Source organism: Orbicella faveolata, unplaced genomic scaffold, assembly GCF_042242905.1.
Source record: "Orbicella faveolata isolate gen_17 unplaced genomic scaffold, um_ofav_v1 contig_14, whole genome shotgun sequence".
NCBI classification, from domain to species: Eukaryota; Metazoa; Cnidaria; class Anthozoa; order Scleractinia; family Merulinidae; genus Orbicella; species Orbicella faveolata.
In genome coordinates this window covers 5,909,156-5,929,474 of record NW_028301541.1, presented here as the reverse complement: position 1 = coordinate 5,929,474, position 20,319 = coordinate 5,909,156, and the positions used below count along the sequence as shown (strand labels likewise).

Genomic DNA, 20,319 nt, shown 5'->3' with positions numbered 1-20,319 from the left:
GGAAATATGTCATTTGGTGGTAACTATAAATAATTCTGCCGAAGAACGGTGTCAGCTGGCTTCAACTGCAATAGGCGCAAAACCTTTTACCATACTTGCGTGACTATCCATAGTAGACACTACGTCAAATTACCAAATATTCCGTAACACGTCAAGGGATTCCCCTGAATTAACAACAGCGCTTCAATAGAGCGTTTTCATTGTCACGCAATAAAAAATAAAATCAAAAACCATTCAGTGGATAAGGTCAAGAAATTGGGATATTACAAAAGATAAATAAAGAAGACAGTTCTCCAAGTTTAAGGTGTGTGCGTTCTCCCAAAGTTGAGATACTCGTCGAAATGTCCCAAGATTTTGGAAGCTTATTTTCGGGGGGTGGGAGGAAGGAAGGGAGATGAAGCGGTTATCCAATTATTTTGACGCTTCAGCAGTGTAACAAAGTGGCCCAAGTCACATGTCATATTTAGCTATTAGGGAATTCACGGTACATGTCACGGTAATGCGTCTTTACATCTATATGAGGGACTGAGGCTGATTAATATTCACTGATGGTAGACGCTGGGACATTTGAAATAACCTTAATAAATCCCAGCTTCGACAGCTTCCTCATCTCAGGAAATTAGTCACCTGAGAAGTGCAGCCTCATTCTCCCTCCCCTCCCTAGTTTTCATGCATGTCTTTTAAGTGACGCAGTTTTGCAACTGGCAAGCTGCCCATCAACAAATTGGACAATTCCGTGTTGCAGTGTAATTGAGACACTGTAGTTATTGACCCAAATCGAGTTTGAGTCATTATTACAGGACCATTAATCTGCAGTAAAAGAACTTATATATGATCACATGGGAAAATATGTCTCTAATAATTTGGTAGTAACTATAAATAATCCTACCGAAGAACGGTGTCAACTGATTTCAAATGTAAGAGACGTAAAACCTTTTACCATACTTGCGTGACTATCCATAATAGACAACACGTCAAATTACCAAATATTCCGTAACACGTGAGGGGATTCCCCGGAATTAATGACAGCGCTACAATAGCAATGAACAGCAAATAGCCCTTAGCAGTCTCGGCAGGCAGAGACTAGGAGTAAAATTCCTGTGCGTTTGTAACCAATGTGGAGACGAAGCTAGTGCCTCTATCTTAGCGATATGTCTTCAGAAGACGGTAAGTGAAATAGCTTTCAAATCAAGTAATTATCTTACGATACTTGATAACGATGCTATGCAGAATAGTTTACATAAGGCTGGTCACCTTGAGACTACAGTTTACGAGATAACGAACTAACTTTTAAATTAAAAGAGCACTTGATACCAAAGTAGAGCTCTTGGCCGGATTTGTGCCGCAATACAGCAGCGATACACATTCACTAGCCGTAGCATTCCGATGGACTGAAAACGCCATTGAGTGTGTTCATTATCGAGTTCATTTGCATGTCTGCGAGGTATAGCAAGAGAGTACAAAGGAAACCATGCAGAACTCACGCATGCTAGGCTTCTAAACTTTTTATCTGTGCATATCGGTTCAGGTTTCAGCTCTCCTCAGTTTCGTTTCCAAACAAACATTATATTGGACACACTGTTAAAAACCAGATATGAACCTTCACGCTTCGTAGGTTTAATATGAGTTCAGTGAGATTGCGGAACTATCGTGAAACTATTGAGATCGTGGAACTAGAACCTATAATTTTAAACTGTGCTCAGCTAGCTGTACTACTGTACTACATGTATTGACAGGAAAGTTATCGGAATACAAAATTTCACACCTACTGACCAATAAAATGGCAAGCGGTAAACAATTAACAAATTACGCCGAATTTGTAATCTTGGGTTGGTTAAACACGTTCCACACAATGATTATAACATTACGGTTCTGTCTACCGAGTCTACCACATGTGTTTATCATTGGGTTGGGTCTGGTTTACAAAAACTCTTTCTGATAGCAACTGATTAGCCTCCTGAATGAAACCAAAGAAAAATTTACCAGCTCACTGCGTAAGCTTCCGTGTGTCGACCTTAAACTGTTGCGTCATTGGCAAGCTGCCCATAATCAATGCCCGGGAGCCAGTGACTGATCGTAAGTTGGGGGTTGGCAGCTTTCTGCAAGCGGAGCAGTCGAATTCGCGTTCTTTTCAGTCCATGGATGACCCTAGTACCCCTAACTTAGAGAAGATGTCTTCAGACGGTAGTAAGAATGGTTTTTCAATCAATTAGCTCTTACAGCTGTAAGAGGTGCACAACCTTTTTATTCCACTTTATGCGTGACGTCTCGTAATAGACACTACCTCATTTCCCAAATATTCCGTAACACGTCACGAGGTTTCCCCGCAATTAATTACTCAGAAGTAGTCTTTTGCAAGCACTGCCTGTCTGCAGAGGTGTCCAACTCCCGTTCCCCCTGTCCATCTGTGTCTTATGTTGAACGATGCTCGTTCCTCTTTCTTAGCGATTATGTCTTCTGAAGACGGTAAGTAAAATAGCTTTCGAATCAAGTAATCAGCCAACGCTACTTGATAACGACGCTATGCAAAATGATTTAGATAAGGCTGGTCACCATGGGACTATACGCTCTGCGAGATTTGCGAGATGAAGAACTAACTTTCAAATTAAAAGAGCACTTGATACCAAAGTAGAGCTCTTGGTCGGATTCGCGCCGCAATACAGCCGCGATACACCTTCTGTAGCCGTAGCATTCCGATAGATTAAAAACGCCATTGAGTGTGTTCATTATATGGAGTTCATTTGCTTGTCTACGAGTTACAACAAGAAACATGCAGCTTTGCTGCTACAAAGGAAACCATGCAGACCCACGCAGGCTAGGCTACGCAACTTTTAGGTATATTGATAACTATATTAGCTACTTTTAGGTATAATGATTCGCTGTCTGGTTTCAGCTCTCCTCAGTTTCGTTTCCAAACAAACATCATATTGGACACACTTCTCAAGGCCAGACATGTATGAACTTCACGCTTTGTAGGTTTACTACGGGATCGCGAAACTATCGTAAAACTATCGAGATCATGAAACTAGAACCCATAATGTTTAACTGCGCTTAGCTAGTTGAACTACTGTAGTATTGACAGGTCCTGAGGTAGGTTGCCGGAATAAAAAGAAACACCTATATTGTCACACCTGAATGTACCGTGACCAAGAAAATAGCATGCAATAAACAATTTACAAATCAAATTGATTTTGTAATCTTGGTTGTTTGAGCACGTTTCAGATTAAAGACTGAGATAAACGCCTTTGTTCGAGACACTTGCATATGCCTATTTTATCGTACTTAACTGTTTTCTAATGTGATTTAAAACAACAAACGGGAAAAAACCCGGGGTTATCTTAAGACTTCCGCTCTTTCATTCCGTGACCCATCATTGACGTCATTTGTAGTTCAAGTTTGAGTAAGCTTCAAATGGTTAAGCGAGTCTGTTTATTTTCACTGGCGGCGATGAGCATTTGAAACAAATGAACAAAAATCACGAGTCAGTATTCGAAAAACAATATACAATGCGGAGCAATTTTCATGAGGTTATCATAGGAGTGAAGCTAAATGACTTTCAGACGTCTTCATTAGCAAACTAGGGGGCAAACTACAATAATCATCGTCTTTCTTTGCAATTCTTTCTTCGTCTTTGCCTTGAAACATCATTTTGGTTTGATCACTTTGAAAATAGTTCAATCTGTGTCTGTCCCTTTCTCCTCCAGTCTACTAGTGTACAGTTATTCGAGGATAAGAGTTGCCTTTTGTGGTCTGACAATATATTGCGGAAGATAATATTTTTACTTCCGTGATCTGCCGACTGGCAAACAGATGCAACCCCCGGGGAAGGGAACTCCAATATGAAAAGTCTGGGGATGCTCGTCGAAAAAATTGAATTATAGAATCTAGAGACCAGCAGAAATCGAGCTTAAAGACCGAAAGAAGAGGGTTTTTTATTATTATTTCTTCGAGTGCAGCCTAAAAGATACTTTGAAAGCTAAAAATAGTGGCGTTTCGTAATGAACACACTAAGTGAGGCCAGAATCCTTGATTTACACCCCTGAGCGAGACGACGAGTGTCTCCGACCTTTTTACATGGGAGTCCCCCACCTCGGGTGCAACCAAACCAAGCGTTTCAGAACGACGCCAAAATATGGCACAACTGGAAAGCTTTAGGCAAAATAGGCGCACAGATAAATAGTCACACCTTTCGTATTTTCGCTGAGTTATTTCGTTAGTTTCTAAGAAAAATTGTCTTCCAAGTAATGCGGAATCTCGACGCTGTCTTGCCATAGTTCGGACCGGTTTCCAAATATTCTCGCGCCAGATCCCTGACCGCGTATTTAAAATTCAAAATGGCTGCCACAAAGCAAGATAAGTTTCCGACATTTTCTCGTCCTCTAGTTTCATGAGAGGGCTCCCTGTGTGAATGTTTTCGCTCTATGAACAGACTGATGAGAGGCTTCTTTCTTCCATTAGTTATTTGTTGTGTTTCGTTGTAATTTTATATCCTAATTCTGGCGCTTACTTCTCTCTTTAGGTTCAAGTTTTGATGACTCAAGTTCGGACGTTTCCTCGCAGATTTCGGGTGAGTAAGTTTGATATGAGTTCATGCAATAGCGAAAAATTTCCTAAAGCAATGGCCCTTGTTTCTTCGGGAATGAGCAGCCTTGTCCAATCAGTACAGCCAGCTATTTTTTTTTTTTTTTAATTTTATATTTCAGATGAACATCCAGGAAGCCGTGGAAGACGTAGACCTGTCGTTAAGAAGACGTACAGCACTATCAACGTTGTAAAATGCAGTGGTCCGGTTGCTGTTGGCAAGAAAAGAGCAATCATCAAGGGTACTCCTCATAGTCATCCAACAGGTATAAGTGTGATGTAGTAAACGCTGAGATAGCATACCGTTGTACATGCAAGGTCAAATAGTTTGTTTCTCGCTAACTCCATACATGGCCATAATCGCTAAGTATTTTAGTTGATTATAGACATAAGGCCACTTCATACATTTGGTATTTAACAACACATGTTAATTAACGAAGTAAAATCTCAAGTAACGATAAGCAAAAATCAACAGTTTACAAATGTTGACTTTATGCTTCTCATTATTCAGGTGACGAAAATCTTGACCAGCCCAGTACAAGCGCAATACAGCCTCCTGACAACTCCCCATCGAAAGAGGTCAACCCCGAAAATGGCCGCCGAACATCGGAGGAAACTATAATTGAAGTCGGTGAGAATTGTCCAGGCTCCTACTACCTGATTAACCGTGAACAGCGAGATGGAAAGAAAGTACAAAAGTGGAATGCAAAGCCGAGTAAAGTCATTCTTTACGGGAAAGGTAAGTCATAAACTAATCTTAAGTCCATTAAAATACTGTCAGATGAAAGTTGCTAAAACCGTCTCAGTGTCATCCGAATGGTTACACCAACTAGGAGTTTCATCAACTGACCAAAATGTTGCAGCCACGTTTTACAGCACAATAAGCGGACCCAAACGAAAGTACTGCTGCGTAGCTTACCCACCGGGATTTAATCCGCTAACTTAAACGTTTTCAACGTTTTTATCGTAAAGCGTGGAGGAATTTTTGATTGTTGACTTTTCAAATAAGACTGCATTGATACTTGCAAACAGTCGAGTTTGTACGAAGGCAGCCGACGACAATAATACTGTCCAGCCTCTTTAAGAGGGTCTCGGGGGTGGGAGAGTGCATTTTTCATTTGTCAGTTAACTTTTGAGCCACTTGTCGACCTTGTTGCTCTCAATTAAATGGCTGTTAAAAGATAAACCCTGAACATAGATGTATTCATGATTCCCACGGTGCCCCTCTTTTAGCTCAAATAGATATAAAATCAAATACCAAATACTTGTTTCTGATTTTTAGATCTAATTTTGTCATAACATTCCATCATGGAAATAATATGATAAGTCAGTTTGCGCATCCAGACTCTTCTCTCTTACGAGTCACGTAGCATTTATGTATCTTATATACACTCCAATTACAGTTTCAATCTATGATCATTATTTTTTTTGACAACGATTTCAGGAGACGCTACGTTTAAATGGTCGATCGAAGAATTTCTCGAAAACCCAGTGAAATTCATTTGTGACATGGACAACAACGCATGTTCACTTCAAGAGGAAAAAGAAGATTTCATACTCCATGAAATTCTCCCGCATCAAGAAGAATCGTGGGGTAAATGCTCCTCTTCCAATGAGAAAATCTACGAGACCTTAGCCAGAATATCTTCCAGCAGAAAGAGCGCCAAAGTCGTTAGGCAAGCTCTTCAGCTGCTTCTTCATTTGATCTGCAAGGACAACTTTGATAGCTGCTACGAGAACTTGCTGGTTGTGGAAGTCGTTATAAGGTCATCTATTCTCCCGCACGAGGGACTGTTCAAAACTGACCGACACTCAGAACGAGAACTCAAACTTTATGTATACAGCCGTATTTTGTCCTCGCTAGTGATACAGCAAGTTCGAAAAGGGGATTTGCGTATCGACACCCTTGAGCAAGATCTTAAAAAGCTACAGAAAGAGCTGAAACAATTTGGCGATCAGCTAAACAACAAAAAGAAGGATGATTTCCGATATTCGATAGAGTTCATCCAGGAGGCAATTCCGTGTCTGTTTAAACCTGAAGATAAGTTGAAAGTGTTGCTAGACGAGTGCCAAGAGTTTTGCTCAAACCGGAAAATCACCAGTGGCGATTTAAAGGTTCTTCAAGGGCTCAAGAAGAATGGCAAGTGGATTGATCTGCACTGCATCTTGATTTATCTTCATGGGAAGGTAAGTCTTTGATTTTTGACTTTTTAATTTTTTTTGACTAGTCTAGAGAGCCCGGGCTTCAACAATTCAAACCAATGCGAGTGTTTTTGGATAAAAATCTGATCAATGCCCGCATTGGTTTGCCTAAAACCATCTAAGGTTGGCGCGAATTCCGTCGTAGTACAATTGTTTTGTTGATGAGTAAACATCGTCGTCATCTTCACAATTGGCTCCAAAATCCTGATATCCAATTTTCTCGGAATCTGAAATGACGCCCTGAAAATTCCATTTAAAAGTTATTATAGTTAAACGGAGTGGCTGCTGTTTCGGGGACTCTCAGAAATTACAGGCCTAAGAACATTCATATCCCTACAATTAAAACTTAGATGTACTTGGACAAGTTTGCCTTTCAATCAACGCAAAGCCCTTTATTTTTTTCATTGGCATCAACTTAAAACTCAGATCATCAAGCTGCCTTTTTAGCTACCATTCGCTGCTTGTTTCTGACGGAAACGAGAGCCAAGAGGAGCACCAATTAAGTAATGAGCTCATTTACTTATCGATAATTGATTAAATGCATGCTCCACTCAGGTATACTGTGAGCGTCCTGTTCCACAAATGGAGACTGAGAGACGGGCCATGAAACTTTTCAGACTTCTCGTGGAAACGTATTTAAAGAGAGGTGGTGGAGATGACTGGAGGTTTTGTTTGTTAGCAGCGTCGATTTTATCAGATATTGCGATGAACAACGCAACGAAAGGTGGGCCGAACTTTCCTAAATCAATAAAATCAAAGGCTGTTAAATTGAATTAGAGACAGAAGCTTCAAGTTCCACTCAAGTAGTTCGTTCAACAAGAATAGAAAGCATGATCTCAGACATGTCACCCCATGTGTTTTAAAAAAACAAAATGGGTACGTGGTGTATGTTTGGAATAGAAATTAGAACACATTGGTTTTTTTCAGTGTAATTCATTTCACGAGCTTACACAATTTTCTGCTAAAATCATAAGTCAAAAATCATCTTAGTGGTGTCATGAGCCTTTGTGACTTTTCATGTGTCTTTCGCTTTTCCTGCTACGATTCAGAAATGAGGACGGAAGCAGGTGGATGCTTAGTGAATCTCCTTAAAGATACAAAAGTGCAGAGAAGGCCGGAATGTCGTGCATTTCTTCAGCGGCGATCTTCAGAAGTGCTTCTCTGTCCTGATAAAGAAATAAGGACGTTTTTGGTTCATTGTCTATCCAAAAACCAAAATTTGCAGCACGACCTTCCCGAAGACCTTCACATCAAACACCTGTCCTCCATGTACAGGACACCGACACTGGAAATCAACCAAACAATAGTAAGCCAAAGCTCGGGTTGCTTTGTCAAGCATGGGATGTTCCAAAGAAAGAAAGTGGCCGTAAAAGTCCTGTTTGTCAGGAAGCAGCACCTTCTGGAGGACAATCCCTCTACCAACGCTAGAGAGAGGCTAATCAGAGAAGCCGATTGCCTGAGAATGTTAAACGAATCTCGACACCCAAACATTATTGTTCTCCTAGGCTACGACACGAAAAATTTGCCGTACCATATTATCACAGCATTTGAAAAATGGGGAAATCTTTTGCAGTTTGTCTGGCGATCCCGGGAAAACAGTCCTCGTCTCCAACCAGTCCAACTTCTTAGGATGCTCGTAAACATAGCCGACGCTCTGTTGTACTTAGAGAAGTTGGACTTCGTACACCGCGCTGTCATGGCAGCAAACGTGCTTGTGGGTGACAACTATGTCTGCAAATTGAGTGGGATGCAATCCTTACAGCAGCTTACGAACCAAAGTAAGAGCCCAGAATGTATAATAAAAATAATTACTCAGATAACGAAAGTAAAGTCACCGTGGAAGCAAATACAAGGAATTTTGCAGCATTTCAATAAAATTCGGAGGTAGATGCTCTTTCTTTGAATACCGTACAAATGACCCAGTAAAAGTGCAGTGCAGCCAAACCCTGAGTGCCAGAGGTTCGTACTAGCGACGAAGTCCTAGCTTAAGCGGGTTCACCCCTCCTTTACTCAGTTAATCTCAACAGCAATAACCCTTATCTCCCCCAAGTCACTGCGACATTGAAAAGTAATCTCCAAACGAGCAGTCAGTCATATTATTTTACTTCCAGCTGAAGATCCGGATTCACTGTATAGCTATTGTTCAGTGGATGATGGTCTACCAGAATTTATCAGCACGACAGCTGAGGAGCTGCCGATGAGATGGCAAGCACCAGAGTGTCTTTTGGAGCACCGTTATTCCACTGCCTCTGATGTGTGGGCCTTTGGGATGCTGATGTACGAGGTGCTCACTTATGGATGCCTCCCTTACAGACACGTCGGGAAGGATGAAGAGGTTTCTCTGTGTGTAAGTTGGGAAAGTGCATTCCAGTGGAGGAATTAATGCACTTCACGGGTACATTCTGAACATTAGATTAGGCAATTGCAAATTTATGAAATCCATTAGGCTGCGATTGGTTTTCAAGATGGTGTGTTTGTAAATGAATTTCAAGGCACGAGGATCACAGTTATAAGTTTGATGCTCTTAACATTTTGCCAAACATGTTTGCAAGTTAAGTTAACGATAGTAACTGGAGAAATAGGAATCAAAGAACGACGATTCTGAGTTTATAAAATGATAGCTGAGGAGGGGGAACTCTTGTTAGTGCAAGAAGGGAAAGCAAAAGTCTCCAACCCTCGAAGGTCACCGGACGTCGGAGGCATACCTTCCGAAATAATTTGAAAAGGTTACTTTATAAAATAAGATATTGTATTTCCTATAGATACATTTTAATCTAGTTTTGAATTAAAACAACTATTCTATTTATTCTAGTGCTTTTTCCCCAACCTTCCTGAATCCACCCTTGGAATTAATCGGAAGCTATAATTTTTGCAAAGGGATACAACTAACACTAATGTTTCAATACTTTATAGATTAAGAACCGCAAAGAGGTACTGCGTTTTGAGCAGTGTTTTGAAGAAAAGGAGTATGAGCTGATGATGCAGTGCTGTGAGCTCCTGCGACATAGACGACCCAAATTATTTGATGTCAAAGCAAGGCTTATCGAAATGCATGAAAATGCAGGTACTTGTGCATATTATTTTCCTCTTTTAATGTGTCATACTTTCACATAGGATAGGTCATATGAGTTCAATTACGATGTAGACCTGTAAAGTATCACTCTACCAACTACTTGGAGATAAATGGATTGCGCCCTTGCTTATGAAGAGAATCTCAAAAGATAAGGGTAGGTTCAATGTTGTACTTTAAATTTTAAGCTTTAACTGGATTGCTGGACAGTGCAAACTGTATTAAATCTCATACAATGCCCCAATCGAATCTATGCACGAAAAATCGTCAATCACCCGTGAAGCAAGACCGAAATTGCCACGATGCTTTCAAAGCTAGATTATTAAATTCTCTTACCGAGTTAAATTTGTCGTGCTTTGAGATACAAACATCCATATATGCAATATCCCCTGATTATGTTTTTTCCTCACTAGTCGACTTTGCAAAGTATCATTATTTTAAATAGATTCATCTTCTCTTGATTTTTCCTGTTGATATTCTATTCTGTTCATAAAAATGTTAAAAAAAAAAAGAAAAGAAAGCAGTGCCTCATCCACTATTTACTCATCTTTTGTTATAGATGAAGAGCCACCACGGCCCGATCCACCTTCCCTGGATAATCACGTCACTTACGAAAGCTCTGTAAGGCTTCCTTTATCTCATTTTTTCAAGATCCATTTTTTGTTCGGGAATATAAATATCGTCTAAAAGGAAAAGAAACAACATAACGTGAAAGCCACTTACTGTTATTTTTAAACTGACTGCTGAATGAAAAATACGTCAAATTGTTCGCCAAATTAATCTACACTTATTGGTCCGAAATCTAGAGTTGCGAAAGTAAGGAAACAACTTTCATAAAATGCTTTTAGTTACAACAATGTCTTATAAGTGCTTTGCTTTTGTCGCACAGAGCATTGGAAATGCGGAAGACATATACAGCTCTGTTTCAGGTAATAACTTTTGTCATACATTGAGGTTCATTTTTTTCAGGTTAACTGCTTTTGTGAGGTTGTTTAGGCTTCAGTCCAACCGACGACTGAGTCAGCATAAAACATTTAACAATTAGATTATGAGCTCGAGATTTCTATGAGGTGATAGTTGATGAGGCAGAAGGCCGAATCAACTATCACCTCATAGAAATCGAGATTCAATTTTTTTTAAAAGTCAAGAAACCGTAAATGTCCTTCGTTTAGACTTCTCAAGAACTTAATTATCCATTTGCATCAAAATTTTCCTCCAAATCTTTAGGAAAACGAAAAAAGCGTCGCCATTTCCTAGACGACCTCCAGCCACTGCACACTAATGGCTGATAGTGTTCAATGGCTCAGTCAATCAGATTACAGCATTTACATTAATATATTAGTAGAATTCTGCTAATTCTTGTTAGTATATATCTACTAGCGTTCTATCACGAATGCCGCTCTCTGATTGGCTACGCTACTCACTATCTATTCTGTGATAGATAGTGAGTAGCGTAGCAGTGTGCCCTTGTTAACAAAATGACGGTCGCGTCTTGGCGTTTTCGAAGTGTCTGTGAAGAGGATTTAGATCAACTTTTGAACGACTAGTGGATTTATACTAAAACTATTAGATTATTCGCTCTCGATTTCTATGCGTGATAGCTGACTCGGACTGCGCCCTCGTCAACTATCACGCGGTAGAAATCTCGATCTAATTGTTTAATAAACTTAATAACATCGTTTTGAATTTTCAGGATTGTATTTGTGACTCATGTTTTTGTCATTTCAAATTTTACGATAATGGCAAGCTCGAGATCGAGGAAATCCTTGCCTGCTTTTGAAGGTTTCAGCTGTGTTGGCTAAAGACAAATCCCAACTTTTTGACCAGACACGAAATGTTTGGTTACCCAGTCAAAAGACCATTTGGCTTTTGCCTCAGCCTGTGTCAAAACGAGTGCTCTGCACGTCCTCTGCACGCAGATCAAAAACAGTTTCGAAAGAGGGCTCGTTTTGAAACAGAGGCAAAAGACAACTAAGAAATGGCCCATTAATTTGGGCAAATCTTAAGGCTACAATGAGATCTGGGGTAGTAGAAACTTTTTCACTGTCTACCAACATCATTTCTCAAGTGGAGAATTAAGGGCCTGATTGAAACTTTTTACCTCACAATGAAGCCAGGTTTACCAAACCTCACATTTTGATCTAACTTCCCTCTCTGTTTTATCAGACCTGGCTTACGAAGACTGCAACTACCGATCAATCGAAGAGGACCAAGAGGCGACATATGGTAAAACGATTTGATTTCTTCAGTGTCTTGGGACTCATAGAAACTTTATACCTACTGACAACAAAACCAAAGTCTCACATTTTAACTAATTTTAGCCTCACATCTAACTTTCTTTTCTGTCTTATCAGACCTGACTTACGAACAGCTCCCCCTCCAGTCAATAGAGGACCACCAAGAAACGCCATATGGTAAGACGATTTGATTTCTTCAGTGCCAAATCAGAAAAGCTATTGTTTATAATAATGCTTAACACTACAAATAAAGTGACTGATTTATAATTAACTGACTGACTGACTGACTAACTGATTAATTGATTGATTTCACAATTTTACAACGAGCTATGATCAAAATGGAAAAACCCTTTCCTTCTTCTTTTCAGTCACTACAGATAAAGTGACTGATTGACTGACTGACTGACTGACTGACTGACTAACTGACTGACTGACTGACTGACGGACTGACTGAATAACTGACTGACCGAATGACTGACTGACTGACTGACTGACTGACTGATTGACTGACTGATCTACTAATTGATTGATTGATTGATTGATTGATTTCACAATTCACATGCAATTCGACGAACTATGATCAGTAGTAACACAAACTGGCTATTGATTTTCAGAGATGTGCATCTAAATGCCCTGCAATTACTTGATGGTTGCGTGTAGCCTTAGTTGTGTATGCAGCTTATACTTCTCTATTATTTCAGAACTTAACGATGACCGCCCCTGGCACTTGAGCAAGGAAACGGAGGTAAAATGTCGCCCTATTTTCAAAGCTACTTGTAATTAATTTTTTGGGGGCACATTTGTTCTATACGTTTACTCCTCCACACCTGAAAAGAAACTTAAGTAGAATTTAATGGGATATAATATATATACTTAAAAATTTCAGGCAAAAATAAAGAAACTGCAGAGTGAGAGAACGCAGACATCCGAAGGTGCACGAACTTTCTTCCCTCCGTATCCCCCTGTAAACCTCCAAGAGTGCACTTCGGTTATAAGTTAATAAGAACTCCAAGCCTACACGTGTGGTATCAAGCTAATCGGCGCGGGATAAATTAGACAGTTATTGTAAAAATACCAATCGACTGAGGAGCTTTCCATTCGTACCAATTTGTACTAATGGCAAGGCGACTTCGACGAATGGTGATCATTTACTGATGGTACGATTGGTGAGGGTGTTTTGTCGATTGGTATCTGTTTGTGTATATTGGACATGTGTGGATATAGATAAAGTTTACTGACTGAACATATTTCTTTTTGTATTTTGGACATCGTAGAAAGATTTGGATGGTACATTGTCAGAACGTGATGATTTTCCCAAAAGACAAATGTTTCAGGTTGGTGTGTCTATTATCATGAATCTATCATGTAAAGCTACTTAAAGATCAGAAGGTGTCTGTACTGAGAAAGCTGAGAAGAGAAAAAAAAAAGCTGCGAAAGAACGCCGAGGGACCAAAAGGGAAATAAACTTCTTTTGTAGCTAGTACTATGAAAATTAATCCAAATCAGCAAAGGGAAAGAGTTTGCAGCTACTAGAGCTTATATAGTTGTAATCAGTTATAATAATAACGTGATCTTCAAAGATAATAATTATGCGGTCTCAAACTGTTTCTCTAAGCGCTCAATACGTTATTTCTCACAAAATCAATGTATTGTCAAAAGCAAACTGTCGAAATCAGGAAATAATTAATCAATTTTTAGTTATGAAGTAGACTTATGATATGGCTCGAGTTTGTAGCCGATAATTGGATCGGCTAATTCTGGTAATTCTAGGACATTATTCTCCCGTAATGCTCACGGGCCGATAACGGGCTTCCACAGACAAAGCCTCTCAAACCTCGGCCTTACCGTAATAGGGCAACGTCTCTGTTTGAGATCTTCCCGTAAAGACCTCACTCTCGGTTAACAAGTAGTTAAAAATGCATGCTGAATTATTATAACTTGCAGTGTTTTCAATTTTAGGGCATGCCTGTGGTACGTGAGAATATTACAAAGGGAGATGTTCAACATCTGAAAAGACTTCTCGCTCTTAAAAATCCAAATCTTGTCCCGATCTGGAAGATACATAATTTGGATTCGCACAGTCCAACCGTGGAAATTGTAAGTACGATTATAGCTACCCTCAGGTATAATATAGGAACGTTCTGTAACTTCCTTTAACTTCAGTTTGAAATCGAGCTTAAATTATTTCCTTGAGCAACTTCTCTAAGGAAAACAGTAACTTTACAGTCTTTGATAATCATTTTAATCGTCTCGACACGAGTGCCGGAGAGGTCTAAGAAATGAAAAGTAAGTTTTTCTTTTTTTCAGACCTCAAAAGATGCCCCTCTTGGTAACCTGAAGGAATATGTTCTTGACAAGAGATGCCGAATTGGTGACATAGTCACCTTTCTGTCTCAAGTGGCGTCTGCTCTACACTATCTTCATGTGAATCACATCGTACACGGAGACCTCAGCGCTGAACACGTGAGCGTGATAGCGCCAGACAAGGTCAGTACATGACAATGTAATAACGACATGGTAGTGGTAATCATTCACTTGATATTTCATGTCAATAACGGTATATATCAAATCAAGCTCTGAGGTCATGAAAATAGTAATGACACAAAACACATCACGACAGGTTAGCAGAATTGGTTCGATACTGAAACAGTACACATTTTTTCCGAAATTTTGTTTCGAAATGAGACAAAAAAAATGCCCGAAAATGAAACGTCCGATATTTTAACCTCCAACGTTTTCTGCAAGTAGTGTACTTTTGGAGAAAAACATGCTTGTTAACAGCAGTATTTTCTAAACTCGTCAAAGTTCAACTGTCAATACAATCAGCACGTGTCGGCAGAAAAAGTGAGCTCAACCTTCCCTTTTGTTCTGTCCAGGTCCAGGTTGGTCGTCTGGGTCGCTCTAAGCCTCTTTATATGAGCGCTTATGAAGTAACCAGTACTTCATGCGTGGTAGAATCTGCCATGCCACCTGATGCTACTCGCTGGTGAGTACCTTAAAGCCCCATGCTTTGCTTAGTATCAAGACTGTTTGATAAGTAGTCTTATATGAAGGATGTCGGTTAATCACAGCTTACAATGTTCACAAGTATTTCGTTCCATTCAAGGCTAACCAGTTCAGCCGGTTACTGTTTGATTTTAGCACCAGCCGAGACACTATTTTTGCATATACAGAGGTGTATTGAATATATGTTGTCGTTTGTTCAATTAACTTGCTAGGGGATTTTGAAAACTTTACAAACTGCCGGAGAAATGATATGCCCCTAGCCTGCACTAATAATATAATACACCTTTTCTACAGGAGTGCACCAGAGGTAATCTTAGATGGGCATTACACGCATGCCAGTGATGTTTGGGCATTTGGAATTCTTGCTTGGGAATTGTACACATCGTTCACAACTGGACAAGATGGGCCGCGAGACCTCTCAGTGCCGTTCTTTGATCTTGAAAGACATGAGGTAAATTCTAGGGCTTTACTCAATGCATTCTAAACAATTTTTACGATAGGCAGAGTTTGATGATCATTAGTTACGTCCAAGCCCTCGAAGGCAACGTTTTGATGGCCACTGCTACTCTCAGGACGGGAACGATTAAGAGTGGGTTAGGGAAGTGTATAGGACTAAAGAAAACAGAACCAAGGCGGAAAAGCAATTGCTAAATACCTAAAACGATAAAAATAGTTTAGTTACTTATATATCTAACAGTTAAAAAGGAAAATATCCTCACTTGCCCAAGAGATCTGATCTAGGATGTCGGGATTCTGTGTGTAAAGCCTGCGTACAAGCCAAGTGGCCCACCAGGCCAGCGCTCGGCGTATTTCTACTCCTCCCTTGATAAGATGCTAGTCCATCGCAGGGTTACACCCAGCATTAAATTCACCGGTAACCATTTGTACACCTGGGCGGAGAGAGGCACTGTGAGAGTCAAGAACACAACACAATATCTCCAGTCAGGGCGCGAACCCGGACCACTTGATCCGGAGGCGAGCGCCTTAACCGTGAAGCCGCGGCAACTCCACATTCGCTTACTGGATAAAGAGCAATTAAACTCCAAGCAAATTCTGATCACTGTGTTGTAAAACATTCATTTATTTCTCCTGAATTACTTCAAACTAAATGTGTAAGATCCATATTTCAGATTCTGCCTCATATAAGACACCACGGACCGCTGAGCAAACCTGAGGGCTGTCCAGACTGGGTATATATCCTAATGCATCAATGTTGGGCATATGAATCCGTGCAGAGACCACCCGCTCTCGCCATCTTTGATTGCCTCACGAGCAGGTACGTTTTAACTCTTTTAAAGGGAGTAAAATCGACGCAAGCAGTATCATCAGTTAATATTAAGAATAAAAACGTATTCAGTGGAGATGACATTAAATAACCCTAAAATAAGCAAGTGTTATCTAAGATCATCTCATTACCATGTTGCTCGGTAAATGAAAGTCGGCAAGCGAAGTTTTTGAGAATCGAGTTTTCGATGCTTAGACAAATGGAGAATTTAAACTAGGAGACACCACTTGAGGCACAAATTTAGTTTAATTTCAATGTAACCAAGTATGATTCAGTATATCAGGAATAAGCAGTCGCTGAGTTACAACAAGTCAGAGAAGACAGACATGACAAGTACTATATATTGATATTACTTCTCCGTTTGTTAAGGGAGCCAATGACGTCCTGGATAATGAGATCCTGGCTGAAAAGTCACGACGAAAGTGAATGGCCAGACTTAACTATCTGTCAGACAGAGGATGCTTGTCATGTAACAGATATGAAGAATCACCCCTCCAAGGAAGTCATCGAGAAGATGTGCTCAGACGAGTTCTTTACCAAGCACATGTACAAATACGTCGACGTTCCTTCCGTAACCGTAAGGGACGACGAAGACGATAATTACTCACGTTGTCCGAAAGTTGGAAACTCTGAAGCGGACGAGCGTTTGGACATAAGCTCGAATTACGAAGCTGCCTACATTAGTCCTAATCCAGTGGAAAGAGATCACAAACTTATGACAATTAACCAAGAACCTCGGGAACCATTCAGTAATGAATCAGGCTACTTGAGTCCAGCTGCAATGGAAGCTGAACAACGTAGTGAAACTGAACACCATTCCTCCAATCAGGGCCTAACCGAGGGATCTGGGAGCAAGAGAAGTCACACCGAGATATACCAAGCTGAAGGTGTTTCCAGGACAGCACAAGAAGCCACTTATTCTCAAGCGACAAAGATTAAAAAGCGCGTTGTAGAGTACAGCAACACTGCGTTCAGTTCTGATCAAGAAGGGGCCTCGCGGGTTGAAGACGCCGAATCTATCCCAAACTACGATAAACCTCGTGTAGCTTACGAAAATGCGCTGTACATTCTGGATCAAGGCCATACTTCCGCGGATGAAGGCACTGGATTTACCCCAAAACAGGAAGTATGCCTTGATGAGTATGAAGCCGTGGACGGCAATTCATCGGTGTGCTTGTATCAGAATGCCGCGTTTTGGGCAAGTACGCATCCCACGGTTCCAGACCAGTTGGTGCCACAGGGCGATCACCTCTATGCAAACGTGCAGGAGAAGGTAGACGGGGTTACTGGTACAAGGTCCCTGCTGGGTACGGAAACTGGGCAGCCCCACATGGAAACTCCCTACCAAGAACAAGAAACGTCCCCACAGCTGGGTCATGCGCTTCATGATATCGCCAACAAAAACAGTGCTGGAGTTTCAGACCGAAATCCCATAGCACCTTCGTGGCTAAATGATCCTAAATTGGAGGTAACATTTTATGTTTGAGGCTGCCAGGTGTGATACAATGATCAAATTAGAACATCATGATCATAAACAAATAATATAAACGTGACCGACTGTGTAGTACGTACATATAGAGAGAGCTATTTTGTTATTTACTCTAGGAGAGGTACATATAGAGAGAGCTATTTTGTTATTTACTCGAGGAGAGTTTTAAAATTGAGTGTATAATTCAATAAGCCAATAGGGAGACAACCTTGGATGATTCTATCGTGCAACTGATTTAATTTGCTGACTTCATGAAGAATATTTTCGTGAATCTTCACAAGGAATTGTTACTTAACCCAGGTGCTTAGCATTGCTGTACATAACTCATAAGTCGCAAGTCTCCAAAACGGGCATTAAATGCCAATTAATGGACTGTACAATTAGTTCTGATGTTCTGAGTCGTTAGAAAAGGATATATATATATTTGTTCGTGCCCCAACACACTTTATTTACATTGTTAATTAGTCGAGTGAGTCACTGAATCAGCCGTGTATCTCGGCATATATACACTGGAAAAGTGTTGAGGTCGGTCCCATATGCGTATTTTATATTTAAAAAAAAAAAGGAATTTTTTCATTACAGTGAATTTTAACCTAATTTTACAATAGATTATTTTTGTTAGAGTATATGCATGACCTCGTCTCTCACTTTATTAATGTATCCTTATACATTCGCTAAGCAAAATGTGATGAGATGTTTGGTTTACTTAGTTGAAAATATTATAGTTCAGTGGTGTATCATTTTTTTCTCGTTTTAATAGTGGAAGATATTTTGATACTGTATTTTTTTGATGAATTTTACAATTAGTCAGGTACAATTGGAAACCCAATTGAGGAGCAAGCGTGAACGTTACTACTGTTTTCGGTACACGCTTTTAAAATGGAAAAGAAACTGACATCACTAAGATTTGGATGTTTCATCGATATTTATGCAATAAACTTAATGTTACATAGTATCTATCACTCGTTCGCCGTGTTCACTCGTGAGATATACCATCAACCAGCATCAACACGAGAAGATAACATTAGATGATTATGTCATATTCTTTATGGAATACATTACTGTAAATTCAAAAGATCTGCTTTAGCCGCCAAATTGGGGCCGTTTGGACGGGTAAAATACAGAGCCTTCATAGGATCTGACTTGGCTATTAAGGTCGCAATAGCCTGGTCGCAATGTCCCTGGGCTGCATTCCAGGCTGGGCTGAAATAGTTCTTTGACCCATGAATTAAACTGTACCTCAAACAACTTAACGACAGGCTGCATCAGACGTTCGGTCTCCTGGGTGAAATTGGAACTTTGGCGGGGCTGAAAACAGATCTTTTGACTTTACAGTGTTTAATTGGTGTAATAAATGTTATTATTTTTATTAGTTATTTTGTTATAAAATTTGTATTTGGCTGGACATCGGTTCACACCAGCTGATCATCGACCGGTGGATCGGGTATCACGATGAATAAAGTAGGTTCTAGTTTGAAGTCTTGATTAGTTTCTATTTGGTTAAAACATATATATATCACTACACGCACACAAGCCTTCGAAAGATACTGCAATTAACTCGTTCCTGTTATCGTGATGTATATTCGCGAATGACAGCACATTCCTGCTATCAGGATGTATCCCAACCTCATACATCGATTAGAAAAATATTCGCCAATGACAGCACATTTGACACAAAAAAGCGACACATTTCCTGCACGATTCCGTCTTTACTCAGCAGTTTTGCAAACTACTATAAATAACGGGCTGCACAAATGCATGCTTGTGAACGCCATGCATCAACAAGCGATTACATCAACAAAACCATCGAGGTCCATCGAGATGAAGTACTTAAAACACATGACTGACACACCACTCTTCAGCCGTACATAATCCATCATAGTTAACGGAACGGTTATATTGGACAGGTGCTTAGGAAATGGAACGGATTCCCTTTTTAATGCATGGAGAACAAGCTGTTAAGGGACTGTTAAATCCAAGATAACAAAGCCATCTTTTCATTATTGAAGGTCTCTAATCTTCCCTTCCAAAACCAAATGACTGATCTTGCTTGGTCAATAAAGCGAAACATTTGCTGCAAATGCAAATTCCGATTACAAAAAACTGGCCGATGAAAAAAATTTCCCTTGTTAACTTCCTATTGAACTGAATATGAACTGAATTGTAATATATCTTATTTCGTAAGGTAGTAGGACTGACAAGTTAATCTTGGAACCAGATCTCCTTGTGGCAAACTAAATAAATCACAAGCGGATGAATGCCAAAATTCTGATGACCCTGGCATCAAGGAAAAGGGACTTTCCGGGCTGGGCTGTCACTGCTTACGAGCAAATTGCGCATTTGCACGAGATATCTCTTGTGCAAGACGAATGGCAATATCATGTCCAAGAACACAACAACCTCGATCCCTGAAATGGACCTAGGAGTTTATGCAATGTTTATTAGCCAA

At 40.1% G+C, this 20,319-nt stretch overlaps 1 protein-coding gene across 2 annotated transcripts; it reads left to right on the top strand.

Moving 5' to 3' along the window:
* The first annotated feature begins 1,700 nt into the window (after positions 1-1,700).
* Positions 1,701-19,348, top strand: LOC110068440 (uncharacterized). 2 transcript variants are annotated; one of them, XM_089286338.1, is made up of 21 exons: positions 1,701-2,466; positions 4,520-4,567; positions 4,704-4,847; positions 5,093-5,320; positions 6,026-6,768; positions 7,339-7,507; positions 7,833-8,561; positions 8,895-9,130; positions 9,697-9,847; positions 10,413-10,474; positions 10,743-10,782; positions 12,020-12,079; positions 12,208-12,267; positions 12,792-12,835; positions 13,365-13,424; positions 14,050-14,187; positions 14,398-14,577; positions 14,967-15,076; positions 15,391-15,547; positions 16,227-16,372; positions 16,751-19,348. In XM_089286338.1, the coding sequence occupies exons 1-21, from the start codon at positions 2,415-2,417 to the stop codon at positions 17,865-17,867; spliced, it is 4,674 nt and encodes a 1,557-aa protein (XP_089142464.1). In that variant the 5' UTR covers positions 1,701-2,414; the 3' UTR covers positions 17,868-19,348. The 2 variants fall into 2 exon arrangements, with proteins under 2 accessions (XP_089142464.1, XP_089142465.1); XM_089286339.1 differs by lacking the exon at positions 12,020-12,079.
* Positions 19,349-20,319: the final 971 nt, after the last annotated feature.